The sequence below is a fragment of the Leptopilina heterotoma genome, unplaced genomic scaffold (assembly GCF_015476425.1).
Source record: "Leptopilina heterotoma isolate Lh14 unplaced genomic scaffold, ASM1547642v1 Lhet_63, whole genome shotgun sequence".
NCBI classification, from domain to species: Eukaryota; Metazoa; Arthropoda; class Insecta; order Hymenoptera; family Figitidae; genus Leptopilina; species Leptopilina heterotoma.
The window spans coordinates 3,183,421-3,201,526 of NW_025111149.1; the positions used below are offsets into that span (position 1 = coordinate 3,183,421).

The 18,106-nt window shown below is 27.0% G+C and overlaps 3 protein-coding genes across 5 annotated transcripts in view; all 3 read right to left on the reverse strand.

Moving 5' to 3' along the window:
* Window positions 1–506: 506 nt before the first annotated feature.
* LOC122509867 (elongation factor 1-alpha) lies at window positions 507–4,800 on the reverse strand. The gene is made up of 5 exons (XM_043624161.1): window positions 4,780–4,800; window positions 2,879–3,060; window positions 2,076–2,684; window positions 1,601–1,876; window positions 507–1,327 (listed from the first exon to the last, which is right to left on the reverse strand). Exons 2-5 carry the CDS (start codon window positions 3,020–3,022, stop codon window positions 971–973), a joined length of 1,386 nt encoding a protein of 461 aa, XP_043480096.1. The 5' UTR covers window positions 3,023–3,060; window positions 4,780–4,800; the 3' UTR covers window positions 507–970.
* Window positions 4,801–14,950: 10,150 nt separating this feature from the next.
* Window positions 14,951–16,097, reverse strand: LOC122509803 (the record flags this gene model as incomplete). Its single annotated transcript, XM_043624055.1, has 1 exon — window positions 14,951–16,097. A coding segment is annotated over one exon (846 nt), but the record flags the coding sequence as incomplete, so codon positions are not given.
* Window positions 16,060–18,106, reverse strand: part of LOC122509866 (cyclic nucleotide-gated cation channel alpha-3) — a 400,219-nt gene continuing 398,172 nt past the window's right edge. For all 3 annotated transcript variants that reach the window (XM_043624160.1, XM_043624159.1, XM_043624158.1), the window contains exon 14: window positions 16,060–16,360. In XM_043624160.1, coding sequence (XP_043480095.1) covers window positions 16,098–16,360 — 263 coding nt within the window. In that variant the 3' untranslated portion in view covers window positions 16,060–16,097. The remainder of the gene's footprint in view (window positions 16,361–18,106) is intronic.

An 18,106-nucleotide genomic window follows, 5' to 3' on the forward strand; every position in this document is an offset into this window, starting at 1 on the left:
AAGTCAAACAAATAAATTATCTATCAAATTTAAAATTTGTAGAAATAATTATTCCAGTCGCCCACCGCTTTTTTTAAATAAAAAAGATCCAGAAAATTTTCATTTTCAAGCTTCTTTATTCGCGTTCAATCGTTGTTACCATTTATTTATAGTTTATTTACAATATTATTAATCAAACCGGCACCAATAAATTCCAGAGATTTTCTCTACCTATTGATATTTATAACTTTCTGCTCGATGTCGACTGGATAACATATTTTAAGACCAGGTTTAATATTCTCATTATAAAAAACACGAGAAAAAAGAAACTATCATTTATATTATAAGAAAAAAAAGAAGTATTTGCAGTCATTCCTTAATAATTAATTGTTCAAAAAATCAGACTTTGTTTCCCTATATAAAGGATTTTAAGGAATATTTTCTAAATTCTTTCTTGTTTGTTGTTATATAAAAGAGCGATGACAACGATTTGAAATAACGATAATAAAGAAAAGAGATGCTTCGAGTATCGCAGATATAAGATTTTTATTTTCATATAATAATTAGAAAATATAATTAAAAATCGCGCTAAACTTATAAATCGCTGATGTTATTTAGCGTTTTTTTTTGACAGGGTATCGGAGATGAAAAAAGAATAGCCTGTGAGTCTGCCTTCCCAGCACACACATTCTTTCCGCCGCGCCTTTCCTGCGAAATTCCTTTCGATGGAAATAATGTCGTAATAATCTTTTAGAAAGACGAAATTGCCGACTGATGGAGAAAAATAAAAGTTGTATACTCTCACCGCGGTGGAGTACGAGCTTTTTTATTTCTTCATCACTGGGAAAGTTTTTTCGCGTTGATCGTTTTTTGTTAGTTGAGGAAAAGTCCATTATTGAATTTAAGTTCATTGTTGGACTCGGAAGACAAACTACATTGACTATGTGCCGGTATTTCTTGTCCGGCATGATGTCCTTGGCGCGATGAGTAGTTATTTTTTCTTTTGGGCTTTTTCGGCAGCCTTGGTTACTTTGCCAGTCGCGTCTTTGAAATTCACCGACTTAATGACACCAACAGCAACTGTTTGACGCATGTCACGAACAGCGAAACGTCCCAATGGAGGGAATTCCTGGAAGGCCTCGACGCACATTGGTTTACTTGGTACGAGGTTCACGATCGCAGCGTCACCAGATTTAATTGCCTTTGGATTTTCCTCAGTTGTTTTGCCGGTACGTCTGTCGCACTTCTCCTTAATCTCGGCGAATTTGCAAGCAATGTGAGCTGTGTGGCAATCCAACACTGGCGTGTAACCGTTGCTGATTTGTCCAGGGTGGTTCAATACGATAACCTGCGAAAATAAATCAGGGACTTTAGTATTTCAAACTTCAAATCAAATCTTTAATATATATATATAATATATCTATCTATATATATTTAATGATATTGAAAATTGAACCAAAAATACAATTTGTCGAAAAAATAACAAATAGCAAACCATTTTAAGTTAGTTTGTTATTTTTTGTACATTCCTTCAAAAAATATTTTCCTTCGGGAAAATCTTCGATGGAAAGAATAAAAATGAATGAATTGAAGAAGTGAATTTGAGAGGAAAAGTATTTACTTGTGCAGTGAAGTCAGCAGCACCCTTGGGTGGGTTGTTCTTGGAGTCTCCGGCAACGTAGCCTCGACGGAGTTCCTTGACGGAAACGTTCTTTACGTTGAAGCCGACATTGTCGCCAGGAACGGCCTCGGTGAGAGCTTCGTGGTGCATTTCGACGGATTTGACTTCAGTGGTCAAACCAGCGGGGGCGAAGGTCACAACCATACCGGGTTTTAAAATTCCAGTCTCCACTCGACCGACTGGCACTGTTCCAATACCACCAATCTTGTAGACATCCTGAAAGAATTTATTCGATTAACAATTTTTCCTTTTTGCTAAAGAAAGAAAGAAATTTCTTTCAAGAAAGTCAGACGTCTTCTGCCATCAATGAACCCGAGGGTCCTCTGGTGGAAACCGCGAATGAAGTATTTGTTTTCTCATCATAAAAAGAAAAAAGGTAGAGAAAAAAAGAAAAAAGGTAGAAGAAGGAACGCACCTGGAGGGGAAGACGAAGAGCCTTGTCGGTGGGTCTGCTGGGTGGCAGGATGGCGTCGAGAGCCTCAATGAGACACTTGCCCTCGCCCTTTCCTTCCTTACGTTCGACGAGCCATCCCTTGAACCATGGCATTTTGGTCGATGGTTCCAACATGTTGTCGCCGTGCCATCCGGAAATTGGAACGAAGGCAACGGCGGCTGGATTGTAACCAATCTTCTTAATGTAGGAAGAGACTTCCTTCTTGATTTCCTCGAAACGATTTTCCGAGTATGGTGGTTCGGTGGAGTCCATCTTGTTAACACCAACAATGAGCTGCTTCACTCCAAGAGTGAAAGCGAGCAATGCATGCTCGCGAGTTTGTCCATTCTTCGAAATACCAGCTTCGAATTCTCCAGTACCAGCAGCGACAATTAATACCGCGCAGTCAGCTTGCGATGTTCCCGTAATCATGTTCTTGATGAAATCTCTGTGTCCGGGAGCATCAATGATGGTTACATAGTACTTGGCCGTCTCGAATTTCCAGAGAGCAATGTCAATGGTGATACCACGTTCACGCTCAGCCTTCAATTTGTCCAAAACCCAAGCGTATTTGAAGGAACCTTTTCCCATCTGGAAACAAATGACGAGTTAAAATCTCCCCTTTCATTCACGAACCTAATTTCAAGTTTTATATCAATCAATCAGACACTTCAAACCGTCATTGAAGACAAATTCTCCGGTGGAAACCGCGAATGAAGAATTTTTATTTCTCATCATTGAAAATTTGATTTTCTAGAATTTAAATTTTTAATATTGATAATTACCTCCTGGGCTTCCTTCTCGAATTTCTCAATGGTACGTTTATCAATACCACCGCATTTGTAGATCAAATGTCCAGTCGTCGTGGATTTGCCGGAGTCGACGTGTCCAATGACGACAATGTTAATATGGATCTTTTCTTTTCCCATGGTTAGAGTCTAGTTATATTTAGCCTGGTCAAAAAATACTGAAACAATAATTTTTTTATTAAAATTTAGATAACAAAACAATTAGAAACTGGTTTAAAAAATTTAAATTCAAGTTTGATTAATTAATTATTAAATGAACACTCAGACGCTTCAAGCCGTCAATGGACGTGAATCCTCCGGTGGAAACCGCGAATGAAGAATATTTTTTATCATCATTGTGTTCATTCAACTAAAAAAAATAAGACAAAAAATAGTTCGATAATTCAGTAAATAAGCATCCAATTTTAAGTTCAAGGTTGAGCACGACGTCGGGGGAAAAAATCGCATATTGCATTTATAGGTTATGTAGTTCGAGAATTTTTATCAATACAAAAAAAGAATGATGGGGAAAATTAATGACAGTTGAATTTAAAGCGAGTTCGTAGAATGAACGTGTAATTTCCTTTGTCTCATGTCCACGTGGCGGATATTCGATCAGAGAGAACGGCAGAGTCGGCCATTTTGTAGGAGCCGCACTTGATGCACCAAGACGCTCAGCATCGCCCAATATCACGTTTCTAATAAATTATGAATCACCGGGAAAAATGAATTGCAAAATATTTGCAATCACGAGGAAAACATTACTTTCAATTTTTCAATCAACATATTTTACTACCCTTCTTTCTATTTTCTTGTCAAAACTTTTTCTCCCACATTTCCCAATTTTTGATAAAATCGACAAAAAAATAGAAAATGTTTTTTTAAAAAAAAGTACAGAAAAAAACAGTTGCAAAAAAAATATTTCTTCCAGTTCTAAAATATTAATATTCCACTAGAAACTTCGAGACATGTCTTCCAACTCGAAAATTTACATCAAGCAGATGTTACAATGAACTTGTTGCTCGTGTTTCGATTTTTCCCGGAACATTCGAAAATTGAAAAAAAATAGAAAATGTCAGCAGGAACATTATTTTTCAAGCAGATAAGTGAGGTTAGAATTTTGAAAAGTGCGAAAAAAAACTAAAGCTAATTTTGGCTCGACATGGTCGATAAAAATTGGAAGAGCTTTTATATTTCAAAATTTACTTTTCTAGACAGGAAATCCAAAATTTTAATTCGAAATTACAGAATAGGATTTTCGCCTCTTGCTTTAGAGACAGAAAAAGAAAAAGCAATTTACAACAGGAATTCAGTTATTACAATAGAAAATTTTCGGGAGTTAGAAATCGGAGATTAGTAATTTAATCTTCCTTATGGATATAAATATCGAAATGCATATTTTAAGAAACACTTGAAATTTTCATCACACAGAGTACACAAAAATCCAGCGGAGGTCGAGCAATGTGACGAAAGCCAAACGGATTTCTGACAAACGACCGCCATTATGCATCTGGTGATATCTTTCCTAACGGTTTTGGAGAGAAGAAACAATCTCCCCAGCTTCTTTTATTTTCTTGGTAAACAAAAAAAAACTTCCTTTCAAACACACTAACAATGGAAGTAGCAAAAATACTGAAGAACGTTTTTTTTTTTGCCTTTGCCAAAGTTTTTGCATGCGGTGCAACCGGCGAGGTATATTCGACCATGCGTTATAATTTTCCGAAGATATTTTCTAAAACTAGAAATTATTGAAAAACTCACCAAACTTTTAACACACGCGTAAAATATAATTTTTACCGAAAATATTAAATTTCTACCTGACAATGGATGCTTATTACTTGAATTATAAAATTTTGGATTAAATTTTGCTTCCGTGAATAACACGCACAACCACTCACCTCCAGATGCCACGACAGAAAGAGATCTTCCGGATGGCAGTGACATGCGCATAAGACTTGACGGCGGAAGTCTCGATACCAGCGACCTCACGATATCGATCACTATCATCTTTCCGGTAATTATGAATATTTTTTTTTAATTTTCTAAAATGCGAAATTTTTTTAATAAAAATCTCTACAATTCAGAGGGGAAATTTGATTTTAAAAAATTGTATCTATGAGAATTTATATCGACATTTATCGTGTGGGGGGAGCATAAAGAATTAAATTGTATTTTGGGTTCGAGATTAAAGTTACGTAGTACACAGGCGTGCCGGGTATTGTGTATGTGTATGGAATAATTTGAAAGTATGCCTCTAAAAATGTATTTGTAGTGGAAAATTTGTTAGGGACGGCTAAATGAATTCTTTGGTCCCCGGTCTATAAAATTAAATTTATTGAAATTTTCTCATGTCTCCGCAAATGAAAACAAAAAAGACTTCTGCTCTTTTTGAGGTTAGGTTCATTTTGTTTATATATTTAATACAATTTTGACTTGTTCTCATTTTTATGAAATTTCATTTTTATTTATACGTGTATTCCTTGGATTATTGCATTTTTGGTATTTTAAATATGAAACGGAAAAGATTTCATATTTTTGAGGTTAGGTTCACTTTGTTTATTTATATTTCCATTATTCAACTTGCTCTTACTTCTCATAATTCTTACAAATTTTTAACGATTTGTTTTAATTTTGATTTAGAATTATTTGAATTAAGTATAAAATTAATACTGTCTATATATTTTTTTTAAATATTAAAAGTCTTATTGTTGTCCAAGGTCCACGTTGCTTTGTTGTCACGTGTTAAATAAAATTTTTAAATTATTAGTATTTTTAACCTATTTTGTTATTTTCTTTTTTATTCTGTTTTTAGAATTAATAATAAAAAATTGAATTACTTTTAATTATAAGGTAAATTTATAATTAATATAAATTAACAATGGAAATTTATATAGGTGACAAAATAATAACTATTATTGTCTCGTAAAAATGATCTGACAAAATATTTAATAACGGACGTAAAATTATTTGAACAATAACTATTATTGTTGAAATTTCTTTTTTTTTAAATTAAATTAAATTCTTCATCAGAATTCAATTATTTTCAATATTCTAGAGGGAATTAAATTATTTTTCGAAAATATAAATAAAATTTCTTGTAGAAATTATTTATTAATATTCTTGACAAAATTAAATTATTTTTGAAAATTATAAATTCTCCATAAAAATTAAATTATTTTTTAATTTCTTCACAGAATTAAAATATTATTGAAAATTTAAATAAAATTCTTTACAAAAGTTTCAATTTTCTCCAAAAAAATTAAAATCAATTCGGAAATTATAATTAAATTCTTTTTCAGATTTAAATTACATATTTTCAATATTCTAAAGAAAATTAAATTATTTTTGAAAACTATAAATTGAAGAAATTCAATTATTTTTGAAAATTTTTATAAACTTCTTCGCAAAAATTCAATTATTTTTATTAATAATAAAATTCACAATAAAAAATTTAATTATTTTCAAATTTCAAGAAAGAATTAAATTATTTTTGTAAATTTTAATTCAGTTCGATGGAGAAATTCAATTATTTTTGATAATTTTAATATATTTCTTCGCAAAAATCCAATTAATTTTATAATTAATAAAATTCTCAATAGAACTGAATTTTATTATTTTCTAAATTCAAAAATGAATTAAATTATTTTTGAAGATTTTAGGAAAATTGTTTGCAGAAATTCAATTATTTAAATATGTAAATATTAAATTTCCCCAGAAAATTCTATTATTTTTTAAATTCTCCAAAGAATTCAATTATTTTGAATAATTTTGACAAAATGTTCTTTAATAATTCAATTTTAATTATAATGCAATTCATATTTTCATAAATAATAAAATTTTTTGTAGGTATTCATTTTATTAAAAAATTTTGTTAATATTCTCTATAATAATTCAATTATTTTCGCTACAATTTGAATATTTAATTCCTCGAATGAAGTTCAGTATTCTGAATCATTTAAATACAATTTTTTGAAACAATTAAATTATTTAAAAAATTTTTTAATAAATTTCTACGCAAGAATGAAATTATTTTCTATTATAAAAGTTAGAAAAATTAAAATCTTACTTTTTAACAAAAGTATTATCTTTTAAAAATATATAAAAAATTTACCTATTAAGGGCATTTGAACCACTATGACGTCACAGTTTTAAAACACATGCTTTACACAAATTGTGACGTCATAAAGTTTCAAATGCTCTTAACACAAAACGATGGAAAATAAAATAATTTCTAAGTTTTTCTTCCAATGTTTTTGAATTCTAAAATTAATGAAATTATACTTTTTAATGTTTTGAAGGTTACTAATAACAGAAATTAATTAAACAAAATTGCTTTTAATTATAAATAAAATAATTATTAAATAATTTATATAATATAATTTAAATTTAGTAAATACAGTAATTATTTGAAACAAAACATTTCAAAAAAAGAAAAATTATAAAAAAAAATAGGAAAGAGAAAGGTAAAGAAAAATGAACTAAATTCAAATAGCGAATAGAAATTTGGAAGGCAACGATTATAGATTAGTTGTTTAAAAGACAATCAGGATTTTTGGTAATAAATGTTTTTAATAGTAAGATTTTATAAGTAATGTTAATAATCTTTATTTCGTGACACGCACAGATATACGCATATGTGCGCCAACTTGTATCGTTGTTTGCTATAAGAATGATGATTTGGTCATGCATGATGAAATAACATTTTCATGTGATTTTTCATACATTTTTGTTTCTTTTTTTTGTTTCTCTCATTTGTCACTTTTTCGTGTCTCTTTCATTCTCATCCCTTTCGCACTCAAAATTCTTTGAGGTCGATCGCAATTTATTTAAATTTATATTACAAGTTTTTTTTTTATTTATAACTATATATTATCAATCGTATTTACAAAAGATCGTTTTTGCTAAGTGTTTATATTTATCTCAAATTATTTATTATTATTATATTTATAACTTGATTCCTGAGTGACCATTCATTAAGAGCCTCGTCGTGAGACCAAAGTTTCTATCCACCTTTGTTCTAAGTTTTTTTTGCTTCTTGCTTTTGTTTCTTGACTTATTTCAAATTTTTGTTTAAAAGAATTTTTTTATTTTATTTTTATTTATTTATTTAAGCAAGGAATCTTTCAAAGATTTATAAAAAGTTTAAGAATTTGCAATTGAAATGGGTGAAAAAAAATTTATGATCTTAAAATGTTAAAATTGTTTCTCTTAATTTTATATGATATGCAGTTGACAAAGAAATACTTATGTGTTAAAAAATTATTAACAGAGGATTTTTTTTGTAATAAATAATATTCCTTTTAATTGGATTATTAAAATTTTTTTAAATCAACGTCTTGGAGATTGTGATTGGAGATAAAATTATCTTTGGCCACTGATAGAATATTTGTAAAGTTATATTGGTTTTTAATTAGATTCAATTTTCCAAAAAATTGAACAATTGCGCAATAGCAAATTTTAGGACATCGAAGTTTTTTTGTGTATTCACAATAATCATACGACTCGGAATTTCTCTCTTTTTACTTGTTTTTGAAAATTTTCTTCTTAAATATTAAAAATTAAACCGATCCGTAAATTATGCTAAATTAAATTTACAAAATTAACTTCAAGAGTAAAATAAATTAACTTTTTGTCAAAATTATTAAACATAATATTTTTAATAACAACAATAAAAAAAAAATTGTTCTAATTATAAATAACTGTACAATAAAATATAAACAACTGTATTTATTTTCAACAACAAAATTCTAAAATTGATTTAAAAAAATGAAAGAGGTGTAAACTTTGGTCTCTCGATAAAAAATGTGCAAAGGCGAGTCGTAGGATTATTCACAAATTGATTCAATACAATGATTTAATAATCATATTCTGTACATTATACATAATTTTTTTCTTGTTTTTCATAACGCTAATAAACATTTCAATAAAATTAATGACATATATACTATTAATTAATAATTAAAAACGAATAATCTATATTATATACGCAATAAAACAAATATTATTTGTTTGTTTCTTTCCACTTATAGAGTTTTATATTTGTAAGGAATTAATATAAACTATATATTAAAATTCGTTGAGTCATATTTAAAAATTATCCGTTTGTTTAAAAATTAAAACAGAATTTTTTCTTTCAATAAGACACTGACAAATCGGTCAAATATCGCGATAAATTTGACTAAGAAATTGAAATTTTATGAATGTCTTTCTTTCAACTGCTGTTGCGTTTTGTTATTTTTTTTTCGTCTTATAATTTGTAAGAAATTTAAAAACACTTTTTTCGAACAACGTACAAGCGAGAGAAAAAATAATTTTTAAGAGTTGGTATATTTTATATAACCACACACTTAAAAATATACGAAGTTTTTTCGAATTTTAATTAAATATATGATTTTTTCCAGTCTCGGGTGATTCGATTTTTTTCAAATTATTATTAAACCTTTTAAGATAACAATTTTTTTGAAAATTTCTTAACAAAAATTCAATAAATTATTTTCGTAAGTAATAAAATGCTTCGGAGGAATTTAATTATTTTTAAAAACTTCACAATAAAATTCTTTCCTAGAATTCAATTATTTTCCTAAATAATAAAATTGTTCTCAGGATTTCAATAATTACTTTTATTATAATTTTAATAAAATTTTTCGAAAGGGTTCAATAATTTTCAATAATGTTGATAGAATTCTTTATAGGAATTCAATTATTTTTAAAACAAATTTTAATTGAATTTCTCGAAACAATTAAAAAATTTTTTAATAAAATTCGTAATGAAAATTCAATTATATTGAAAGTTTTAATAAAATTCCTCGAAACAATTGAATTTCTTTTTATAAATAATAGGATTCTTTCACATAAAATCAATAACTTACATAAATAATAAAATTCTTCACAGTAATTCAATTATTTTCAATATTTTCGAAACAATTAAATTCATTTTGAAAATTGTAATAAATTTTTTTGCAGAAATTAAATTATTTTTCAATATTCTTGCCAGAATTCAATTATTTTTGAAAATTTTAATAAAATTCGTTTTATTTTTTTGACAGATTTTAAATAAATTCTTCCCAAGAATTCAATTATTTTCAATCCAATTTCAATGAAATTGCTCGAAAGAATTTAATTATTTTGAAATATTGTAAAATTCTTTGCAAAAATTCAATTATTTTCATAAATTATAAAATTCTCTATAAAAATCCAGTTATTTTAAATATTATAGAAAGAATTGATTTTTCGAAAATTATAATGAAAAATCAAAATGAGACGTCTTAATTTTAAAAAAATTGAACTTTAAAATTCTAAAATTTTAATTTTAAAATAATCGAATTCACGATAAACTTTTGGAAAATTATTAACAAAATAATTGATTAACAGAAGAAGTTTATTTAAAATTTGTTGTAAATAATTAAATTTTGGAAGGATTGCAGTTTTAATTTTTAGAAATAGTTAACTTTCAGAATGCTTGAAGTTGAAATTTTTTAAATTATTTATATTCCTGTGAAGAAATAATTTTTTTACTGACGAAATTATTTAATTTTTTATAATTGCATTTAGAAATGATCTTCAATCTTGTGAAGCGACCAATTTTGTGCTTCAAAGTCGTTACGAGGCCTGTTTTTTTAATGAGATAATTTAATGACCGTAAATTAAGAATGAATTTAAAATTATAAGAATGTCGAGAAATTTTCTCTTTGTTTCTTTTTCTTAACTGTTATTTAATTATTTATCAATGAAGAAGAAGAAGAAGTAAATAAACTTTCTCACTTGCATATGGTTCGAATTAATTCTCACAGAGATTAAAATACACAACCATGATTGATCACTGATTAAATTTAAATCTACATAAGGCTGATCAAAGTTTTCTCGTCCCTGTGCAAATTTACGATTCTTTTTTTTTACAATAAATCTACGGAGAGTGACGATTTTAATAAATGCTAGCGAGTTTTTTTTTTTGTTAAAAATTGTTTTTTGTTTCTCAATCATTCACTCGTCATTTTCTCACTCTTTCTATGTTTCGCTTTTTATGATCGTCGCTAATTATTTCTGAACAGTCGTGGGAGTAATAACAACGGGAGACTAATATCGAGTTACAAAATGTTTCGAGTTTACAGGTGATAATTATCCTCTGATAATAAACATAGAGGTTTCCACGAATCACGAATATTGTAACTTTCACGAGATTATTTCAATTATTATTAGTCTTTTAGATTCTTTTTTCCGTTCATTTTTTGTTTTTCGTAATCATTAAATTCGTTAATGATTGCGTGAAAAAATTGAAACGACACTGGCATACAAACACTAGCTAATTGATATTTAAGGAAATTTTTTAAAAACAACATTATGGCAGTAAAACAGCATTTTTTTCGATTCTTCTTTCTTTTTTTTGGGCGGGGAGAAAACGTAACAACTTTAAAGAGACTTTTTTCTTATAGATGTTTGAAAAAAAATTTCCAATTTCTTGGTAGACTCCCAGGAGTATTTGTTCGATGTTTGAGAGGTATAATGCTTATGAACGCTTGAAAATCCATAACGAAAATCTCCCGGGAAATACTCGGGAAAGTTATAAAAGAAAATAGCTCTAAACGAGATAAAAATGATCTAAATCAGTCGATTTCTTATACTGAAATGATGGAGATTTTTGTTCATTCGAATTTAATAATTATTCTGGAATTAATTAATTTTTTTTGTGTGCAAATTTTTAAAGTGGTTACGTTTTTTTTTATTTTTTTTTTTTTTTTGGAAACCAAAAAGTTTCCCAATTTCTGATATATTTTTGTAATAATCGTTATTATTACGATTTTTCTTTTTTTCTATATAATCTACTATAGTATTTGTATCAATGTACAAATTGCAATGCGCTTCTAGTTTCTAGAATCGTAAATTCTAAACATTTTTTTTCTCGGTATGAATAAAAAAATTATAGCTACACGACTTAAAGCCAAGTACAAGGTCGGAAATTCGGAATTAAAGGAGAAATACGTGAGGAATGAGCACAAATTTTTTTTTTAGATTCGAGGGAGGGAATGTTATCACCTATTCCATTTCATTTTATAGCGTTATCATAAGATTTTCCAGAAAACTTCATTTCGTTAAGGCTCAAATCTTTGGCAAAAAAAGAGCTGATGAGATTCATTTTTAAAAACATGACATTCGGTTTTCTTTTTCATACTTAATTGACGTTTGATTTTTTTGAAACGATAGTTCTTTTTTTAATATAGAACTTAAGGTATTTCTTCGGCTGCTACTCTTGAAAAAATTGATTTTCGATAGATTTTCTTCAAATTTTGAGAAAATGTTTCTTCGGGTGCCTTTTTGAACTAGAATAACTCAAAATTTAGCATCGCAAAGGGTTTTGAAATTTTTACCACATTTAAAGGGCACCCGAAGAAACAGTTTCTCAAAATTGATCGAAAATCAATTTTTTCAAGAGTAGCAGCCGGAGAACTACCTTAAAGAAAAGAGTAAAAGAGAAAATGTATTTTCAAGCCTCGGATAGTGATTTTTTGGAATTTTTCCGTCTGTTTAAAAAAAGGCGACTTTTTTCAACTTATTTTCAAAATGGCGAATTTTCAAAAAAAGTGCATTACAGTTTTTAAAATATCTACTTTTTTGGACTTATTAAAATATTGCAACAAAATATTACTTTTTTGGTATAAAATATAAAAATAACTATGTAGTCAAATATTTCAAAATTTATTTTTGTTTAATTTTTCTATTTAGATAATTAAAAGAATTTATTTATTTTATTTTTATATTGTAAAAAATAACTATGCAGTCAAATATTTCAAAATTTATTTCTGTTTAATTTTTCTATAAGATAATTAAATTTTCAAAATATGTATATAATTAAAAAGTTTTTGAATAAAAATTAAATTAACTTATTTTAATAAAAATAATTATTAGAAACTTTTCATAAATTTTTTAAATTTAAGTATAATTTCAAATACTTTCAATTACATATTTTTCGCAAATTCAAATATCTACAAAGAAATTAACATTAAAATTTGTTTAAAAATCTAATTTTTTAGAATAATTATTTTTTTAATTATCCAAAATTTTTTTTACGAGATTCAATTATTTTTCGAATAATTAAGTAACAATATTTTAAAAGAACACTTAGAATATTATTTTTTTCTTATTGTAATTTTTAAAAATTCAATTATTTGCAAAAAAATTGAATACAATTTTTTAAAAAATCTGATTTTTTATATTAATTTGTAAAATTATGGAAAAATCAATTATTTTCAAAATTTTTAATTACCTATAATTTTTTAAAAAATTGATTAGTTTTTTAAACTATCCAAAAAAATCTTTTCAGAAATAGAAATAACTAAATTATATTCGAAAAGTCACGTTGCAATATTTATATAAAACTAAGACTTCGATTTTTTTATCGTATACTTAGTTTTTTAAAATTCAATTTCTTTAAAAGAAAGCAAATAAATTTTTATAAAATTCAGTTTTTTAGACATCAAAATTTTGAGGAAATAAAGTAATTTCATAAATTTTATAATAAAATTCTCTAAAAATTTAATTTAGTATTTTTTAATATTTTCCAAAAATTCATTTATTTACAAAATTTTTTACTAAATTTCAATTATTTAGAATATTATTGTTATTATTTTAAATTATTTTTAAAATTCTGATTTTAAGAATTTTTTTTAATCCGATTTTTAAAAAATCAAGTATTTAAAATATTTTTGAGTAAATATTCTCAATAATTCACCTTAATAATTAAAAAAAATCCTTAAATATCTATAGTTACATTGATGTAAAAAATTGAATTTTTTTATTTAAGTAATTGAATTCTCAATGAACTTTCGAGAAATTATTAAATATTATTAATTATTAATTTTGAGAAAAATTTTGGTTATAAATTCTAGAAAATAATAGAATGTATAGAAAAGTTACTGTACCCATTTTTAAAAAAAAATTATTTATTCTATCTAAATTTATTTTCGATAAATTACGTTTTACTTAAATTTTTTATTTAAATAATTTTCAAACGTTTCAAATTAAAATTTGTTAAAATTTGAATTTTGAGTTACTTTTATTAAAATTTAAAAAAACTTATATTTTTAGTTACTTTAATTAAAAATTCTGAAGAATTCAGATTTTTGAAAAATTTTTATTAAAATTCTATTTGAAATTTTGAAAGTAAGTTGAATTTTTGAATATAAATGATAGAACTAAAAACCTTTTGAATAATCAAAATTCCGTTAGTGTATTGAATTGGAAACAATTTAATTTAAGACGAATTTCAACCTTATATCTCTATGATTTTAACAGAGTTTCTTTTTTTTAAATAATTTAATTCTCGAAGAACTTTCTGGAAATTATTAAAAGTAATTGATTTAGAAAAGAGTTCGAGTTAAAAATTCTAGAAAACAATTGAATTTTGGAAAATTTATAGGAGCAATTTTTAGAAATTGTAATTATAAATTTCAAAAGGTTTGAAATTAAAATTTCTAAAAATTTATTTTTTAATTTTAATAACAAGTATTTAAATATTTGTGTAACAAAATTATTGAGTTTTAATTAATAATTTAATTAATTAATAATTAATAATTATTAGGTATCATTTAATTGAATTTAGAAATCAATGAATTGAATTTAGAAAAGTACAAAATGAATTTTTTGTGACAAAACTAAAAGAAATAAACTACTTGTTTCGTCTTTATCTCTAGTCGACTAAATCGACTTTTTGCGCCTAAAAGTCGATCCGAGGCCTGTATATTCTCAAACATCTCGTTTGCCAAATGATGAGCATTGCTTACTTACAAACAGAGCCTGATGCAAAAATAGAATTCTCTAAATATCCCGCGGCAAGAAGGATAATATTTATTACCACAGGATAAGTTTCCTGAATTTATGGAATTCAGTTCTTAGGAATTCTATACGAATAGTTGGAAGCAATGATGTTGAATGGTGGCTTTAGTTGGTCCCGAACGTGAGTTTGAGTATTTGAACGTTAATTCTAAACGAAATACTTCAGATCTCACATTTATGGCAACATGGCGCGCTTCGAACACCAACTCTCCTTTACCAGCTCTGTAATCTTAGATTTTAATGAATTTTTTTTTTTTTTTTTTTTTTTTTTTGACATGAAGTGCAAAATTCTAATTTTTTTTGGCAGTTTATTTACAAGTGCGGATAATCCGGAAGTCTAGAATTTAGACTTTTCTTTTTCTTTTGAAGAATAGACTCGATCCTCCTTTGAACGAGGCACGGTTGGAACCTGTATCGGCAAAATTTTATTTTTTTTCTGGGAAAAATAAAGCTATCTATGGATCATAGAAGCAAAGAGAAACTTCCAAAAAATGTTTGTGGAAGTAAAATTGTTAAATGCTCTTTGATCCGACTGGGTTATTATTTACAAAAAGATGACGATCATATAATTGAGAAATTTGGCCTGCGATGAGGAACCATTTAATTTTCGGGAATTTTCATCATCGCCATTTTCACTAGCCGTATCACCTTTAGCTTCGGCAATTGTCTCTAGTCTTTCGGTGACAATTTCCTCATCTAATCCATTCGTTGGATCACTCTCGCCAGTTTCGTCGGATTCAAAATCGATTGTTTTACTATTGAGACGAATTTTCGTCATTCGTTTACTGTCCTCACTCGATGAGCCTGTCGCCGAATAAATCCCACGATATTTACCACCACCATCCCTCTCGCATTTTTCACAGCGCGATCCGGCGTCACTCTGGCATCTGAAGCAGATTAAATCGCCTTCATCCGGATCGGATGTGTCACAATGAATACATCTTCGTGAAGTTCCATTGAAACTGTACTGCCGACAGGACGAGCAAGTCGCCTCCTCCTCTGGATTATCTTTAAGAGTCTCTGGATCGTCGCTGGGACTTTCACAACTGCAGGGATGATCCAATTTCTCCTCGACGGCAAATCGACCAAAGGCACTCGGTGTTTGGGGCCTGTAGGAGCATGTTCTACATTTTAGATCGCATTCACTGCAGAGAAGAAGATTCGATTTACTTCCCGGATGCGAGGAATAGCCGTTACATGCTCCGAGATATTTTTCATCATTATCGTCATCATCATCGTCGTCACTTTCGAAAAGTCTTTGACTAAGGCTACCAATTGATTTACTGTCGCTACCCTCAAGTATATCGTCGTAATCCAAACTCGTTTGCTCCAGATAACGATGAATTCGCTCGATTTTCGTCTTGCCGCGCTCTCGCGGCTGTGTTTCTCGTTAAATAATGCTCTCGCGATTTCTTTCATCCTCGACACTGGATGTTGAACTCGCACCACCAATTTGCATTTCAATTTCCTTTAGACGATTCTCAACTTCCCATTGTTGTTGATTTAATTTTACGCTCATCGCTGCATTCTCAGTTTCCAAACCCACCAATCGCTCTCGCAATCGTTTTATTTCCGCCAAAAGAACCTCGTGCGTGCCCAACACTGGAGTCGTTCCTTCGCTCACTAATTGAGTCATACTGTTGCACGTCATACCTGAAAAAAGACCAATTTTCAAAAAAAGTTCTTTTTTTCATTAATTAACAAATAGAAAATAACTACAAATTTTTTATTTAAAAAAAAATAAATAAAATAAAGAAGAATACAAATATTCGTTTCAATATCGTTCATTTTCAGACGAATTATTAAATAATTTAACAAGTTATTAAATTAAATAACTAAAAAAATATGTTTTATTCATTTTTTTCCAAAAGAATATTTTCCAAATTTTCCACATTTACTACTTTTAAATTAATTCAATTATTAAATTGAAAAGAGTATTCAATTATTTATTATTTAAAAAATCAACGACTTTGGGACAAATGATATTTTTTCAATTATAAAATAGAATGGATTATTAAATTTGAAATACAATTGTATTACAAATTGAATTGTAAGCTTTTATTCAATTTTTTTCTTTTTTCTCCAAGAAAATTTTTGAAATTATTCAGTTTTATTTATCTATAATTTAAAAATTTATTTAATTTTTTAATTTAATCATTTAATCAGTTTTTTAACGTTCTAATTTATTATAATTTCTAATTTACTCAATTTTCTATAGAAAATTTTATTAATATGTTTATTTAATTTTTCTCTCATTTTCTGAATTATTCATTTTTCTAATTGAGAAAATGCAAAAATTTATTCCAATAACATCATTGATTTTCTGAAGACTTATTAATGTATTATTAAAAAATTGAATAAATTATTAAATTTAAGTATTGAATAAATCATTTAATTAAAAAATTGTATAAACTTATTATTTAATTTAAATTGAATTAATTATTAATAAATAATAATTAATTATTTCTAATGAATTAATGAATTAATTAATATTCACGTAATCAACGACGCTGGTACGATTTTCGGAATTTTTTTTAATTGGAAAATTGAATAAATTATGAAATTAGATAATTAAAGAAGTTAGAAAATTTAATGAATTGGAAAATTAGAAAACAGAATTTTTAATTAATAAATCCGAATGATTTCGAAAAATTTTTCCTAAAAAAGAAATGAACATAGATTCACAAATTTTTCAAGTTTAAATAAAAATTCTTTTAAAAAGAAAGAAATTGAGTTTAAACTGAATTCAACTTTTAATGTCTCACAAAGAAAAAATGGAGAGAGTTTTGCAAACAAAATTTGCAGTTTTCTTTAAATAAAACAATCATATTTAGAAAGAGAGAGAGAGGAAGAGAGAAAGAGAGGGAGAGAAAAAAAAAGAATTTTGTTTTATTTACAAATCCATTTCCGTTGTGAAATAAATATTCTTTAGAGATCTCTTGTAAATTTTTTAAAAGACAAAACCAATTCTTTGTTGCGCTTTGCGATTACGAACTTTTATAATGGAAAGAGTGATATTATTTTCACGAATATGCGTCGACGCATCCGCTTTTATGTCGAGTAACAGTTTAAAATTCATATCTCGTAAACGACTTCCATGCTATAAAAAACCATCAAAAATCCGTTTGAAAAATACATCAAGGTAACTACTGAAAACATGTAAAAATAAAGCTGAGTACCTGAAGGGTTTTTTTTTCTGTTTTGAAAAAAAGCTCAACGAAGATAAAGATTTTCCCTTAAGACATTAAACTCACATTAGTCTCTAGAATTTTACATTCACATTCGTCTATTAAATTTTTGTAATTTAATATTTAATTCATTTTTTTTGTTTTAGTTATTTTTTCATGTGCTTTATTTATTGTTATTTGTTTAGAATTAAAAATATAAACATTTTTTATT

Coding starts and splice junctions, on each gene's coding strand:
- LOC122509867 (XM_043624161.1), bottom strand. CDS start 3,022: ATGGGAAAAGAAAAGATCCATATTAACATTGTCGTCATTGGACACGTC. Junction 2,685..2,878: donor TCGAGAAGGAAGCCCAGGAG/GTAATTATCAAT, acceptor ATTTGTTTCCAG/ATGGGAAAAGGTTCCTTCAA. Junction 1,328..1,600: donor CTGCTGACTTCACTGCACAA/GTAAATACTTTT, acceptor TTATTTTCGCAG/GTTATCGTATTGAACCACCC.